At 54.4% G+C, this 14,308-nt stretch overlaps 5 protein-coding genes across 5 annotated transcripts; 4 read left to right on the top strand and 1 right to left on the bottom strand.

Annotated features, from left to right (window-relative positions):
* Window positions 1–605: 605 nt before the first annotated feature.
* On the top strand, window positions 606–1,101 carry SPBR_02089 (putative cytochrome c oxidase assembly protein; the record flags this gene model as incomplete). The annotated part of the gene is made up of 2 exons (XM_040760398.1): window positions 606–630; window positions 710–1,101. 2 exons carry the CDS (start codon window positions 606–608, stop codon window positions 1,099–1,101), a joined length of 417 nt encoding a protein of 138 aa, XP_040619395.1.
* Window positions 1,102–4,963: 3,862 nt separating this feature from the next.
* Window positions 4,964–7,081, top strand: SPBR_01440 (serine/threonineeeee-protein phosphatase family; the record flags this gene model as incomplete). Its single annotated transcript, XM_040759751.1, has 1 exon — window positions 4,964–7,081. The coding sequence occupies one exon, from the start codon at window positions 4,964–4,966 to the stop codon at window positions 7,079–7,081; it is 2,118 nt and encodes a 705-aa protein (XP_040619394.1).
* A 617-nt stretch (window positions 7,082–7,698) lies between these two features.
* Window positions 7,699–9,134, bottom strand: SPBR_01684 (transaldolase; the record flags this gene model as incomplete). Its single annotated transcript, XM_040759994.1, has 4 exons — window positions 7,699–8,319; window positions 8,402–8,685; window positions 8,861–8,879; window positions 9,096–9,134. The coding sequence occupies 4 exons, from the start codon at window positions 9,132–9,134 to the stop codon at window positions 7,699–7,701; spliced, it is 963 nt and encodes a 320-aa protein (XP_040619393.1).
* Window positions 9,135–10,896: 1,762 nt separating this feature from the next.
* SPBR_02137 (small nuclear ribonucleoprotein F) lies at window positions 10,897–11,206 on the top strand (the record flags this gene model as incomplete). The annotated part of the gene is made up of 2 exons (XM_040760444.1): window positions 10,897–11,096; window positions 11,149–11,206. 2 exons carry the CDS (start codon window positions 10,897–10,899, stop codon window positions 11,204–11,206), a joined length of 258 nt encoding a protein of 85 aa, XP_040619392.1.
* A 747-nt stretch (window positions 11,207–11,953) lies between these two features.
* SPBR_01515 (uncharacterized protein) lies at window positions 11,954–13,832 on the top strand (the record flags this gene model as incomplete). Its single annotated transcript, XM_040759825.1, has 4 exons — window positions 11,954–11,990; window positions 12,266–13,071; window positions 13,102–13,643; window positions 13,694–13,832. The coding sequence occupies 4 exons, from the start codon at window positions 11,954–11,956 to the stop codon at window positions 13,830–13,832; spliced, it is 1,524 nt and encodes a 507-aa protein (XP_040619391.1).
* Between the last annotated feature and the right edge of the window lie 476 nt (window positions 13,833–14,308).

The following is a 14,308-nucleotide window of genomic DNA, read 5'->3' as shown; positions in this document are numbered from 1 at the left end:
GTGTCTCGCTTTCGCCCATGGCTTTTATTTTCGACTTTCCGCCTGACGTCGAGATTGGTAGCTTCGGCGGCTGGGATGGACGCGCGACAGTCGGCGAGAAGTGCGGGCGAAATGGTCTTCGGTTGAAGAGTCGGCGCAGGGCCAAGAATCAAATGTGTTGCGTAAATAAGGGGTACATCACAAGATGTAGTGAGGCGTCGGTGTCGTTGTTTGGTTGCTGAGGACAAGAAGGAGTCGAGGACACGGTGCAAGCGGGAAGGTGCGATGGATTAAGTTCTGGACCTCAAGGTAGCCAACCACCAGGGGTGATGTCACATGCGAATGGCAGGAAAACAGTGACGACAGGGACTCTCACTAGCGCAGTTTCCAAAGGTGCAGAAGGCAGGCACGGCGACCCGAAGTCGAAATAAGTAGGCGCCACACGTGGCGTCGGCCGCTGTCCAATCAGATGCTGCACAACTCTACGAACAAGCTACATATCTTTTTGGTGGGCAGATTTTCTGCTTGGTGATCGAGAAACGAGCAAAAGATCAGACGATTCCGGACGACTTACCAATTCCACCTCTACACTTGCATAGCGGCTCTCTGCAGGCAATTCAGTCACCATGCCGAGCTCATGTAAAGAGATTCGTACGTTGCGAATGTCACGGGCTACGTTTTCTCTCCCATTGTCCAATGGCGGCAATCTGCTAACAGCTTTGCACTCCAGGTGCCGCTCTGGCCCAGTGCCTCCAAGAGTCCGACTGCGTCATGGTCTACCGCAACTCCGCAGCGGACTGCCTCCGCCCACCACTGTCCGACACGCTGCCGGTCAAGTGCCAGCAGCTCCGCAAAGGTTTCGGCGAGTGTCGACGCGGCATGATCGACATGCGCAAGCGGTTCCGCGGCAACCAGCCGGCATCGGCCAAGATGCTGCAGACGAACCACGACGACTCGTCCGCAAGCGAGCAGAAGGACAAAGAGGGCTACCAGCTGTATGCTGGCCGTACGGCGTTTGGTGGCATCGTCAAGGAGACGTCGGGCGACGAGAAGGAGGCGCCGGATTGGCGCGAGTTGGAAAACGAAAAGTACCGGAAAGAGCTGGCCGCAAAGAAGCCATGACCGACAGGGAGCAACGGACGATAAGATCCGCTGCACGGTATTTCAGGTACGCACACGGCAAATGGTTGCAAATATGGGGGTGGAGAGCTGTTGCACATGAGACACAAGCACGTCACGGCGTTGTTGGATTTATCATTATCTGGGCGTTTCGGTAAATTTTAAAGTTTGAGTGTATAAAAGTACCTCTGGGATTCAATATACCATCTTTTCTCTTCACGGGTTGGGGGGATGTGTATTGTTTGGCTGCTGGCTACTCCGTTGTTTCGTTAAGAGGCCTTCAGCATTCTCCGGACCTGAAAGTCAAGCCGTGGAGTTGTTTCACGTTAACACAATATGTGTCGAATGGCAGCAGACACGAGAATGAGAACAAGACGCCAGCTGCCAGGGTCTCGGGCGAGGGGTACTAGTCATGGGAAAGGTGTTCTACGATGTATGCACTTCTTCCAAACGGGAAATACGAGGTTCGTTGAGTGCCAGTTGGGGAGGAATGCGAATAAGAGAGATCAAACCACGCCACAGTTTAAGAAACAGGGGTCTTCGTGATCCAGCCTTGTTCTATTGCCTGACAACTATGTCTCGACCTCCGGCTTTACAGCCTGGATTTGACGCCCTTAATCCAGCTTTTCGTTCAAGTACATCATCCTCCGTACGTCGTAAACGCCGTTGTTATTTGTTGCCTGGTGCAAGTCTCAATACGAGGCATCTCGGTGCCTACATAGCATAAAATAAATTGCACGTCTTGGCATACCCGTTTTGATATCCAACAGGATCAAATTTGCTGTTTGCTTTTGCTGTCTGCAGGCAGGAATGTCTCTTCCTGCTCAGCACCCAGGGTTAGCCTCCCCACGCGGAACTGACAGGCGGGGGCGTCCCAAGGGGCTCAGTCGAGGACAGCCGATGGTCTATGATGTATGCTGTACTTTATAAGGGGCTCGCAGATATGCCAGGTTCTTGCAGCCGACTGACTTTTTGCGTACTAAAGTACATTTGTTGTACGCCTCGTAGTTTGTATCCCGGCGGTCAAATCGAGATGCGCAGTGGCCTGGAGACTTTGACGAAGGTTCCAGGGAAGAGAGGATTGCTTTGCCTCCGCAAATTGAGGCTGTCCCCAGAAGACTAAAATGCAGGGCCAGATAGTGTAGCCAACTCTTTCTTCCTTCCAGTTGCCTCTTTGTCTGCAAGCGGCAGCGCTCTCTATCAGGGCGTTCCATATTTTTGTTATCAAACTCTTTCCCAGCAAAGGACGACGCTGGCGGCGCAGGAATGACTCGCAATTAATGCGACGCATGTTGTGGGCCGCTGGCGGAACGAAAGAGCCACCAAATGTCACTGTCGCGCGCACACCTTCTTTTCTTGGTCTACGGCGAAATCAGTGCTCGCGTGTGTCGTCAGAGCTAGCTCTGTAGGCCGACGGAGTCGCGTGCCGACTGCATTACAGCGGCCAACGATGTGCTAACCTCTTCCCTCGAGCTTCATTACACTGCTCAAGAAAGGGACCTCAAACTTGCCCCCCGGCGGTTTCGTTCCCCACATTATTGCAACTAGGGTTGCGTCCCGCGGGATATGAACGGCCAAAGTGACACACGCATACGTAAGTGATCCACATTATATAATTTCTCGATGTTTTAATATCTGCTTTCTCATGTACTTCGTAGCCATCCGACTCATGCTCGCCACGGTACGTACCGGCTTCACAGACTGAATGTTCGAAGCAGCTGCAGGAAGGGATATCTTGCACTCATCCCCCGGCATTCTCGAATGCTTTTTCCCAAGTCAGAAATGGTGTCATATGTGTTCTCGAGATAGAACGCACAACCAGCATTAAGTGCATTAAACACGAGGCGTGTATCAACGACTTCGCCAGTGGGATAAACGGTGGCAGAGTGGGCAAGCCCAGCCAACACCAGGTGGCAAAAGGGCGTAATTATTCAGTAATACGGACTACGTGCAAAAGATCAAAACAAGATTTCGCATTGCGATTTTAAAATAGAGGTTAAAACTCTAACATCAGACGAGCACGCGAGCAGTTTTGACGCGCCTAAGGGCAACCGCCTTTTGGCAAGAGAGGTATCCACGTCATACACCGTATTGACAAAAGTCGGACAATTAGCCTTTTGCTCCGGACTCCGTCTCGCCAAATTGATGCCGCGTCAACCGTCCGTTAGCGAAACCCGTAGGTAAGGGGGTTCGAGGGGGATCGCTGTTGCGTTGGCCGTTGGTGGAAAGGGAACAATGAGTACTGACAGGAACTTGCCCGCGCTAAAGAGAACCCTGCCTGCCAAGAAAGAGCCATTCCTTGGTAGAAACGGGCAAGTTGTTGCCCCCGTCACAAAGAACGAACCTGCAAGCTGTAAATGCACACACACCATGCGCGCCAGCCTGCAACTGCTGCATCTGCAACGTTTGTGTCCCCTTGTTCCTTTCATCTTCGAACCATCGCAGACGGGCATCAGAAGGACAAGACAACAGGCATTGGTAAAGCCTGCTTAGCCGTTGGACGGAAAGACCAGCCAGCCTTGCTAGAAATATATAAAGAACTGGTCACTTGTAGAGAACATGCCAGTATGGAAGATACGCGAACAGTACATCACAATACTCTTACAGGAGGACTATTTTGCTGTAGTACGTCATGGCGAAGGAAGAGGCAGAAGTCAGCGTGGAGCAAAGCATCGTGCTCCTGGGCAAAGAACAGAAACGAAAGACATAAGAAAGCAAAAGAAGTCGGAATCAGCGAGGTCCTGCCGCCTACTCTCCCGTGGCAATCCTGACACCCATCCAACTCGACACTTTGAACAAAACAGTCCTTAGTCTTGGCGGTACTTTCTTTATCTTGGCGATTTTCCCACTGTTCCTCCTCGTCCACGTCCTGCCCTGCCCTACTTGGCAGTAGTTTGATCTATGCGTGGGCGTTCATTCTGTTCAGCGTGTTGTTCTGGCTCCTTGCTAATTCCCGTTCTTTCTGCCTCCCTTGAGTCTGGTTAGTTCTTTTTGTGATCTTGTCTCTATCTTGTCGATGTCTCTCTGTTCTTTCGTTTATTCTTCGTTGTGGTATTCACACTCGCCCAACGCTCTTTCCAATCTATTCTCCAACTTACACGGAAACTACCTCCAGGGTTCTTCATCTCACCTTCCCGCCTTCCTGCTCCGCATGGCTATCTGCATCTAACGACCGGCGCCACATCTTACGCCTCATTCCTATCTGGAAGGTGCGCACGAGACCAAGCTGGCCATCGTCGCGTGCCTTCCTTTGTTGCTGAAAAGAGGTGGACAGCATCGTGCAGAAGATATTTCGAGCTTTCAAAACAAGAGCTACATATCTGCAACATTGTTGTTATCCACTACCAACGAATCGGCCGCCCCTATCAACACGATTCTACTGCGTCGTAACGTCACCCAAAACAACATCAGTCGCAGGCGCTACTTTGTCCCAACCGAACAGAATCACGATCCCAATGGCCGACAGATAACGCAGCCTCTATTTCAACATATCTCGACTTCCGCTTAAATTTCCACATTTTCCTTTTCCCTGGCCGGGGCACAACGATTTCGACGAGGGCCGCAGTCGACGGGCCAGTGTAATACATCGGCGCCCAGTAATTCCCCATCGCAACACCACATTAACGAGACATTCGAGACTTGCAAGACATCCACGGGGCTTTTGACATATTGAACGACAAAATTGCGAGACGCAGTTTGTGGCAATCCCATTGCGCTTCACTCAAACAAAGCCGCGGCTAGTTATAGCGACGGGGGCTACAAGCCCCTCCAAAGCTCTGCCCGCATGGTGGTTCCCGTTTTTGGGCGGCTGCGCCGCCGGCGTTTGCTAATTATTTTTACCTTTGCCATATGCTTGACCGTTTACATGACCTACTCGCCCGAGCGGTCTGAATATGAGGCGACATCACCGTATATGTCGTCCAGCACCCCAGACGACAAGGTCGACCCTGCAAAACACAGAGCCCACCCCGTAGCAGGAGCGGCAGGACATGGGACACCAGCCGGCGACGACTTAATAGCAGGCGACGAAATAATATTCGGAGGGAAAATCCAGAAACAATCCGGTTTAGCAGCAGGAGGCACCGGCATAGCGACCGACGCCAACCTCCCTTTCGACACTGACCTCGAAGACGAAGAGGCCGCAGAAGAGGCCGAAGAAAAGGCTGAGGCAGCAGCATCTGGAGACGTCCCGAATGCGCTGAAGACGGAGACCCATCTGAAAGCCCAGAGAGAGTACGACGCAAAGAAAAGCAAAAAGGCCAAGGCCAAGGACGAGAACAAGGTGGAGGAGGAGGAGCCCGCGAAACCGAGGAAGCTCACGCTCGCTGAGCTTCTGGCAAAACCGATGGATGCCATGGAATACGGCACCACCGCCCGCCCGCCCATCAAGGGCCTCACCAACGTCATTGCCGACCTGCCCGTCGAGCTGATTGTTGACGGCAAGGATGAGGGCGGTGTCCCCACGCTTTCCACGCCCGCAGGCCTCTTGCGCCGCCGCCGCTTTGTCTTTGTCGGCGACGTGCACGGCCAGCGCAAGCCGCTCGAGGAGCTGCTCGATAAGATCGATTTCAAGGTTGGCAACGACCACCTCATCCTTGTCGGTGACCTGATCAACAAGGGTCCCGACAGCGCCGGCGTTGTGCAGCTGGCCATGGAGCTGGGCGCCAGCGCTGTGCGCGGCAACCATGAGGACCGTGTGCTCGTGGCCTACCAATCGCTCCACGCGTCCGATGCATACCAACCGCCACTGGTCAAGCCAAAGAAGGCGTCTGCCGGGATCGTCGACACCACTGAAACTGAGACCGTGATCGAGGGCGAGACCGAAGCGGAAGCCGAGCGGACGCGTCTTGCGGCTCTGGCCAGCATTGAAGCCGAGGGGAAAATCGAGCGCGCCGAAGCTACTCTGCAACGGGAGGTGGACCTCAAAGAGGAGAATGCCAAGAAGGGCAAAGGCATTCTGGCACTCTTGGGCCTCAAGAAGAAGCACGAGAGCGAGGAGGACACGATTGACCACGACAAGGCGGTCACCGAGCTCAACATCGACCCACTTGAGCAGAACCCCTTCTCGCACGGCGACTCGGCCGAGCGCGCCACCGCCGCCACCCTGACGCACGAGCAGGCCCAATGGCTGTCGGAGCGGCCCGTCATCCTGCGACTCGGCTCCATTGCGCCCTCCGCCGCCGTCCCCCTCTCGGCCGCCGCACAGCAGGCCAACGCGAAGTCGCCCTTTGCCAACAACGACGTGGTCGTCGTCCACGCCGGGCTCGTGCCGGACGTGCCCCTCGAGCAGCAGGATCCCTATGCCGTTATGGTGATGCGCAGCCTCGTGTACCCGGCCGACGAGGTGCGGCACGAGCGCGCCCGCCTGATCGCCGAGGCGCGGATGCGCACCAAGGCCCGCGGCCGCTTCATGAACACCGACCACATCAGCGTGCCCCACGGCCGCATCGAGGCCGAGTACCACCGCCTGCAGAAGCTTGCGTACGGTGCCGACCCGCACCACCCCCGCCGGCCCAGCCCGGTCGGCAGCACACCGCGTCGCAGCCGTGCCGGCGACGGCCACCCGGAGCCGGCCGATCTAATCATGCTGCCCATTGAGGGCCACTTCCGCGAAGGCACGGATCGCGTGCACTGGGCGGCGGTGTGGAACCAGGCGCAGCACGCCATTGCGGACCCGGCGAACCGCACGACCGTCGTCTACGGCCACGACGCCATCACGGGCCTGTTGCTGCCCGAGACTGTTCCTTCGGGCCTGTTCAGTCTGTTCAGCAGCAGCAGCAGCAGCAGCAGCAGTAGCGGCGGCAACAGTGGCAGCGTGATTACCGAGGAGGACACGGGATACACGTTTGGCCTGGACTCGGGCGCCGTCTACGGCGGCAAGCTGACGGCGCTGGTCGTGGAGGCAGACAAGGACGGCGTGGTCAAGCACCACATCGAGCAGGTGCCGTGCCCAGCCATTGCGCCCAAGAAGTATGCCAATTAGAGAGCACGTTTCTCAAATGGCGTCGACCTCTCGTTTTTCGTTACATTTCAGCATTGGATGGCCTTTTCTCGAAAGCAGCATACCCTCGCGTTTATGTGTGGCATCTTGCCATCATTGTTTTTGCCTATATTGTTTATTTATCGACCTCCTGATTGGGTCTTCTCAAAAATGGCCGCTTTCTTTCGGCTCAAAAATGGCCGCTTTCTTTCGGCTGCATATTCTTAAAGCGTCGACGACCACCGTGCATCTCGTCAAATATCAGACACGTACGGATTTTCTTTTGTTGCTACTTAAGTTGTATATTCGGCGTTGGGATTGGATTTTCGGGATATTTAAGGTCTACATAATTTTTGTGCCTTCTGAATAAAAACCTCTAGGGACCAAAAAGGCTCTACGTCACACTGGACTAAACGTTCTCTCGGCAATTTACGAGACGATGACGCCTTTATTCGCCGCCTTGGTTATGTTCCATTCCAGTCTTTATTTTGGGTTATGTAATGTATGTACCGAACATACCGTGTTCCAATTTTTTTTTGGTATGTGTATATTCCGCCGCGTCGCCCGTTTCTGTCACCACCCCTACTCAGAAACCGCCAACAAAAGTTAGGCCGTCACGCTTATTCGCTCAGCTTGGTCTTGATGATTCCCTTGAGCGTATCGGCGTCAGCGGCGAACTTGCTGATGCCCTCGCGCAGCTTCTCGACGGCCATCTGCTCCTCGTTGAAGTCGAAGCGGAAGGTGGCCTCGTCGGAGATGTAGGTCTTCTTGGGGATGTCGAGGGAGGCGGCACCGGCGGCGTCCAGCTTCTTGGGGACAGCCTCGTTGGAGTTCAGGAGCTCCTCGAGCAGAGCAGGGGAGATGGTCAGGTAGTCGCAGCCAGCCAGCTCGGTGATCTCGCCGGTGTTGCGGAACGACGCGCCCATGACGATGGTTTTGTAGCCGTACTTCTTGTAGTAGTTGAAGATGGCCTGGACGGACGCGACACCCGGGTCCTCCTCCTTGGAGTAGGTCTTGCCGGTCGAGGCCTTGTACCAGTCGAGGATACGGCCAACGAAGGGCGAGATCAGGAAAGCACCGGCCTCGGCGGCGGCAATAGCCTGGGGCAGCGAGAACATGAGCGTCAGGTTGGTGTTGACGCCGTGGTCGCGCTGCAGGATCTCGGCGGCCTTGATACCCTCCCAGGTGGAGGCAACCTTGATCAGGACACGGTCCTTGGAGATGCCCTGGGCCTTGTACAGCTGCAGCGACGAGATGTGTTAGCCGTTGTCGCCTCGAGGTCAAGTCAAAATGTCAAATGCAGCGCTCGAAGCGTGTACGCACGTCAATGATGTGCAGGGCCTTGGCGACGGAGGCCTTGGTGTCGAAGGACAGGCGGGCGTCAACTTCGGTGGAAACACGGCCGGGGACGATCTTCAGGATCTCACGGCCGAACGCGACCAGGATGGCGTCGAGGGTCGCATCGACCTTCTCGTCGAGAGTACCGTCCTGCTTCTTGCCGATGGCAACAGCCTCGTCAATCAGCTTGGCGTACTCGGCCTTCTTGGAGGCGGCCAGAATCAGCGACGGGTTGGTGGTGGCATCCTGGGGCTTGTACTTGGCAATGGCTGGGAGAAGAGTGTGAGCGTTCAAAGCGTCCTGTGTTGTAGAAATATCAATTGCGCATTATAGGAACGGGAGACACGAACAAGCAAAGTCACCTAGAGGAGAGCGTTGTTAGCCAATTGCGACATAAAATGACATCAGAGCCAACGGCAGAACAGGATAAGGGACGCAACCTACCAGAGTCGGAGACGACGACCTATGGCCACAAGTAAAAGACTTCGGTTAGCCAAGAAGCTCTCACAAAAGACAAAAAGAGAGGCCCGACAGAAGCATTGCCGATCAAGCTGAAGCTCCAACCACCAGGAGGCGTCTGCCATGTTTCCATAGTTTCCCGGGAGGAATTGGTGTCGATGGAGCACAGCTACGACCATGGTGGCGATAGTGGAAATTTGAAGGTGATGCTGTTGCTTACCGTGCCAGCGGCCTTAAGCTGGTCAAGAGAGCTAGACATTGTGAATCGTGGGAGGAATTGCGGCGGTGGGAGAGAAACCTGGGGGAAAGTTCGTGATTGTTGGATCTTGGATGAGAAAAAAAACAAGGAAGAAAGAGGGAAAGAACAAAAACAAAAGAGGAGTGAAAGAAAAGAGAAGGAAGGCCTGGGAAAAGCTCACGAGCTTGGCCTTGCGCTGTGTGGGTAATATAACCGTCGCTGTTTCCTCCGGTCGCCGCTGGATTATTTCTCTCACGCTGCTGCCGTATCGGGACGAGGGTGGTGTCGCAGAAAAAAGGAGGGGCGATGGGCGTCATGGAATTTGCCCCTCTCTTGTCTTGCCTTCCGGCTCGCCTTCTGGTTTTCCATGAGACGGCACCAAGGCACCTTCTAAACTGCACCGTTTGTGCCCTTTCTCCAAAATTGGAGTTTGCAACTGCCTTTTCCGCGGCAGGACAGAAACAGAAAACAGGTGACATTTCTCTTTTTGTTCACGTTGGTGCTGTCCGTCCCCTGGGGGAAAGAGCGCCCCAGTGCTCGTAATTTCAGACTTCCGAACTGAGTCCGAAGATGTCCACCGCGACCGGAAGTAGCTGTTACGGTATGCCGTGTGCTGTCTCGCTGGGGAAAGAGCGATCAGAGGCAAGCCGACCACCCATTCCACCCAATGCGCCCACGCCCCCAAACACATTGCGCGCCTCGTCCCGCGACGTCCATGCTACGGATGACCTGATTAAAATTTCCGGATAAAACCAAAAGGCTACCGTTTTGTCAGAATTGTCATTGCTTAGCAAATTCGTAAACGGAAGCTTTGGCAGCCTCTTCTACGCACCCTCTCATCTTACATTGTAATTACTGACGCGTCGGATGTTCGTTCTTTCCACGGCTTCGTCCAACTATGGCATTCTGTGCCTGGCTCCTGCCTCCAATGGCAAGTCGTTTGCCTGTGTAAGTACCTCTGTTCTTATTCAGCTCCCCACAGCTGTCACGTATGCATATACGTTGTCTGCGTCCTGCTTGATAAGCTGTTCAGATATAAACAAACGTAAATTGTGTCCAGTAGATACAATATTTCTGGACAATAGGCCAGCATGGGCATACTGAAGATGCAATCAAACCGGAAAAGAGGCCCATGCCAAACAGCTGACGAGCTCTGTAACAAATACTGAAGCATTTTGCGGAGCATTTGCCTTGGCTGTTCGGGGTCCATCCGACATCAAGAACTTCCCTCGAATGCGTTACCATAGCTGAAGCATGTCGTGGAAACCGTCGCTGTAAAGCCTCCTATTTGAGGCCTTTTCGCAATCCTTGGCCAGCGCGCTACTTCTGTCATACCTGTTCCTTTTTGTTGGGAAGGCTGGTTGGCGCTTTCCTTATTCACCTGTGGTCGGCTGCGCGGAAAGTGTTTGGCGGGGGAGGGGTCAAACACTATTTGGCAGGACCCATTGCGCTCACACGCCCCCTCAAGCTCTCCATGGCGCCTCCCCCCACCTTCTTTTGATGATCTCCACAGAACACCGCACTATTCTGTAGAGTTGACAGCTTATGTCAGCTGCCACGAGCTCTCTGCCAGGTGACAATACAAAACTAGCAGGCAGGTACGACTACGGACCCACTTTTTGTCCCAAGAAAAATATCGGCCTGTGCTCCATTTGCCAACATCGCGTCGTTGCATAATACACCGTTCGGCGCAAAAACGGAAGCATCCTCACCTCCAGGCACGACGACACCGACACCTTTCTATTCACACCGCCCATCTGCCTTCGCCTCCGCCACCGCCGCCATGAGCTTCATGCCCGTCAACCCCCGCCCGATGCTCCAGGAGCTCGTGGGCAAGCCGGTCGCCGTGCGGCTCAAGTGGGGCGAGACCGAGTACAAGGGCGCGCTCGTGTCGATTGACAGCTACATGAACCTGCAGCTGTCCGACACGGAGGAGTACATTGACGGCGAGAGCACCGGCCAGCTGGGCCAGGTTCTCATTCGGTAAGCAGACCCCCTCCCTTTGTCCATACGGAGGAGCAACGCTAACAAACAGGTGCAACAACGTGCTGTGGATTCGCGGCGACGACAAGGACACGAAAATGGAGGACTAGGCGCGACGGGGGACAACATACAAACGGGTGGTGTGCGGGCGAGCGAACGAGTTGAGCCGAGCCCACGCCGGAGCAGCCACGGGCGCGATCAACGCATGAACGGGGCGGCCGCCCGGAATGCAACCGTTGCTGCGGCCGTTACAACTGTCTACCAGGCGCCCCGACGCAGATCGTGTACACTGCAGTGGCCAATGCCTCGATGGTGGTGGGCGACACATGCGCGGCTCGGGATGGAACGACGAGATATCAGTTCTTTAGAGAACAACTGGCGTTATTTGTTTTTGGCAATCCATGTTTATTTGCCAGGCTTTTTGCTTGTCACCATTTTGCCCCGGCTGCATTGTTGGCTTTCTGTTTCTTCGTCTTCTTTTCTTTGCTCGTTTCACTACAAGGCAAGGCGTCAAAAAAGGAATCGTTACTTTGCATCTTTATTTTATTTAGCCAATTGTCCACGTAGGTCGTGGTATGTGGTGTTTTACAGATGCTTGCCAGTGATGGCGATGTGATATGAGACGGGACAGGGTGCCCGATTCTCCTCAAATCTTGACCCCCTTTGAGGCACTCTGTGTTGCAAGGTCTACTTTCCCAGTATTGCCAGTCTCAGATGTAAACGAGTCGTGAGGTGAGATTCATGAGAACGGCAATCGGCAAGCGGCAAATGCGACAACAGTCAATAATATATATGGCAATGTGAGAGACGTGGATTTCTCGGCCTTGTCGTGATTCTCAATCCACATTCCACTCACAATGCATGTTATTCTGTTGAACGTCGTCTCATATAATCGTAAGTTTTAACCATCACACTCATCTCAGGCACGTGGAATGGTAGTATGTCCTCTCCGAGCACAGACGGCCAGGCTTTCCTTCGTTCGTCTGTTGTTGTTTTTTCGTACCATCCTGCATCTCCAATGCTCTCTCTCTGACAACCGCATCATGCCTCATCTCTCCTTTTAGTCTCTTCCTTCTACTCTCAACGTACTCTCTCAGCCAACGTCTCCAAGCATCCACTTCACCTCCTCTCCTCTTCACATCTCTCTCTCTTTCATTCGATGTCTACAGGCATCACCATGGACGATGACGACCACGACTACATGCAGCTCCACCCGGCCATTGAGGTGTCCTTCACTTGTACCTTGGACGAGCTTCGTAGCATTGCCCACGATGCCACTCCTCTGCCCCAGGACCTCTTTCATGCCCAACGCTCGCTCTTGCGCACGGCCACCGCTCGCATCGCCCGCAAAGGCCTCAGCACTGATACCGAAACTTACCGCCGTCTCGGCATCCTGATCCCACATTGGAAGCACCCAGCCCAGTTCGAGGCCGTGCTGCACGCCTTGCGCGATTACTGGCAGCACCACAACACGGCTGCGTCGCTGGGTGCGTCGACGCCGTTCCGGCGGGTCCGTATCAAGGCAGCCAACTACCTCCGCAAGCTTGCTCGTGCCGAGGAACATGACGAGGTCAAGAACGAATATGACGATGGGGATGAGGACGCAGACAAGGAAGACTGCAGCCTGCCCTCGCCCACAATGATGCGTGTGTTCCGTCTCGTCAACGGCAACCTCGAGATCCCGGCGACACTGTTCAAAGCGCTGGCCATGGCCGGGCGTATCCAAGACGCCTTCTTCCCCGACGAGCCCAGCACCTGGGAGCGAGGGCCCAGCGGCCAAGGATCAGATACAGACGATGGTACCGATGGTGCAAGCGAGATGTCTTTCAATGGAACCGAGACGGGGTCGTGGGCCTCGTCGTGGTCGTATGGCGGCGGAGACGACCATGGAGACGACGACTTCCGTTGCGACGGAGATGGTGTCGTCTTTGCTGAACATGATGCTGTCGAGGTAGCACCGCAGGTAGACAACCAGGTACGTCAGGCAACGGCTCAATTTCTGCAGAAATTGCAAGTGGCTGGCACCGGCAGCTGCAATAGCAGCAGAAACAGAAACGGCAAACTTGGACATGGCGGCAATTCGGGCGGCGGCGCTTTCGGAGGCATAGACTTTGGCTTCCTCCCAGAGGTGATGCGTCGCATGATAGGCTTTGGCAACTGCCCAGCCTCACCATCAGCTTCGCCGACGCTGCCTGGACCATCCAATATTGTCTTTTGTCCCATACCCGTCGTGTTCATGCCAATGGCGATGGGACAGGGAGACATGGGCCAAGCAGGCATGGGCCCGGCCATGATGGATGCGATGCAGAACATGATGAAGCAAATGTCAGGGGCGAATGAAGGCCGGGGGAAGTCTTCACTACCCGGTCCGAAGCTCCTTCCCGGTGTCGAGATAAAAATAGAAGGTGGTGCACCTACCAAGCCCATGATGACTCTACCTCCGGCAGGTACGATTCGCACCAAACGGCCCGTCCCGTCCAGTGCAGCTGCCTCTGCAACTTGCCACAAGAAAGCCAAGACTATCAAGTCTGAGGACTGCGGCGCCTTGTCTGCTGTTTCGTCTATGGCACAGTCCGCCCGGCGCTCTCTCCCAACAGAACGAAAGCCGTCTACTGCCAGACCAGCGCCCAATACACCGACTCGTTCGCCTTCAGCGGCAAGTCAGACATCAGCCCGAGTGGCATCGCGGCCAGCACCGTGGCCATCTGCGACAACAGCCCCTGTGACAGGCCGTAAGCCTCTGTCGCGGAATCCACAGGGTCTAGCACCTCGGCCGTATCGTCGTTCAACATCGGCCGAGGACCCGTTGCTCAAATTAGTGGAGAAAAGCAAGAAGGAGTATACAGCTTATCAGGAGAAATGCATGCGTCTGCGGAACAGCAGGCTCGAGAGGGCCGCCGGGAAACAAGCGAGCATGTTAATGCTTTCGTCATTGGCCAGAGGACAGGATGAGAAGTCGAGGAGAGGAGCGTTTCAACAGTGGCCAAAAGGAACATAAATGTCGTGGCACATGGGTCCTTGTAGTCATGTTCATTCAATTGTAGTCTTCTTCTCTTATTTTGTTTTCGGCAATTTACCATATATCCCGTTCGTTTGCTAACGACTAATTTCTCTTCGAGATACTATTTTAAGGGGCCGCTTTAATTTATTTTCATTATTTTCGTTGTTTTTTGATGAAATTTCATTTCTTTTTATTTTATTTTTAACTGCTT

This window comes from Sporothrix brasiliensis, assembly GCF_000820605.1.
Source record: "Sporothrix brasiliensis 5110 chromosome Unknown Cont18, whole genome shotgun sequence".
NCBI lineage: Eukaryota > Fungi > Ascomycota > Sordariomycetes > Ophiostomatales > Ophiostomataceae > Sporothrix > Sporothrix brasiliensis.
The sequence above is the reverse complement of the archived record's forward strand: the minus strand, read 5'-3'. Positions and strand labels throughout refer to the sequence as shown.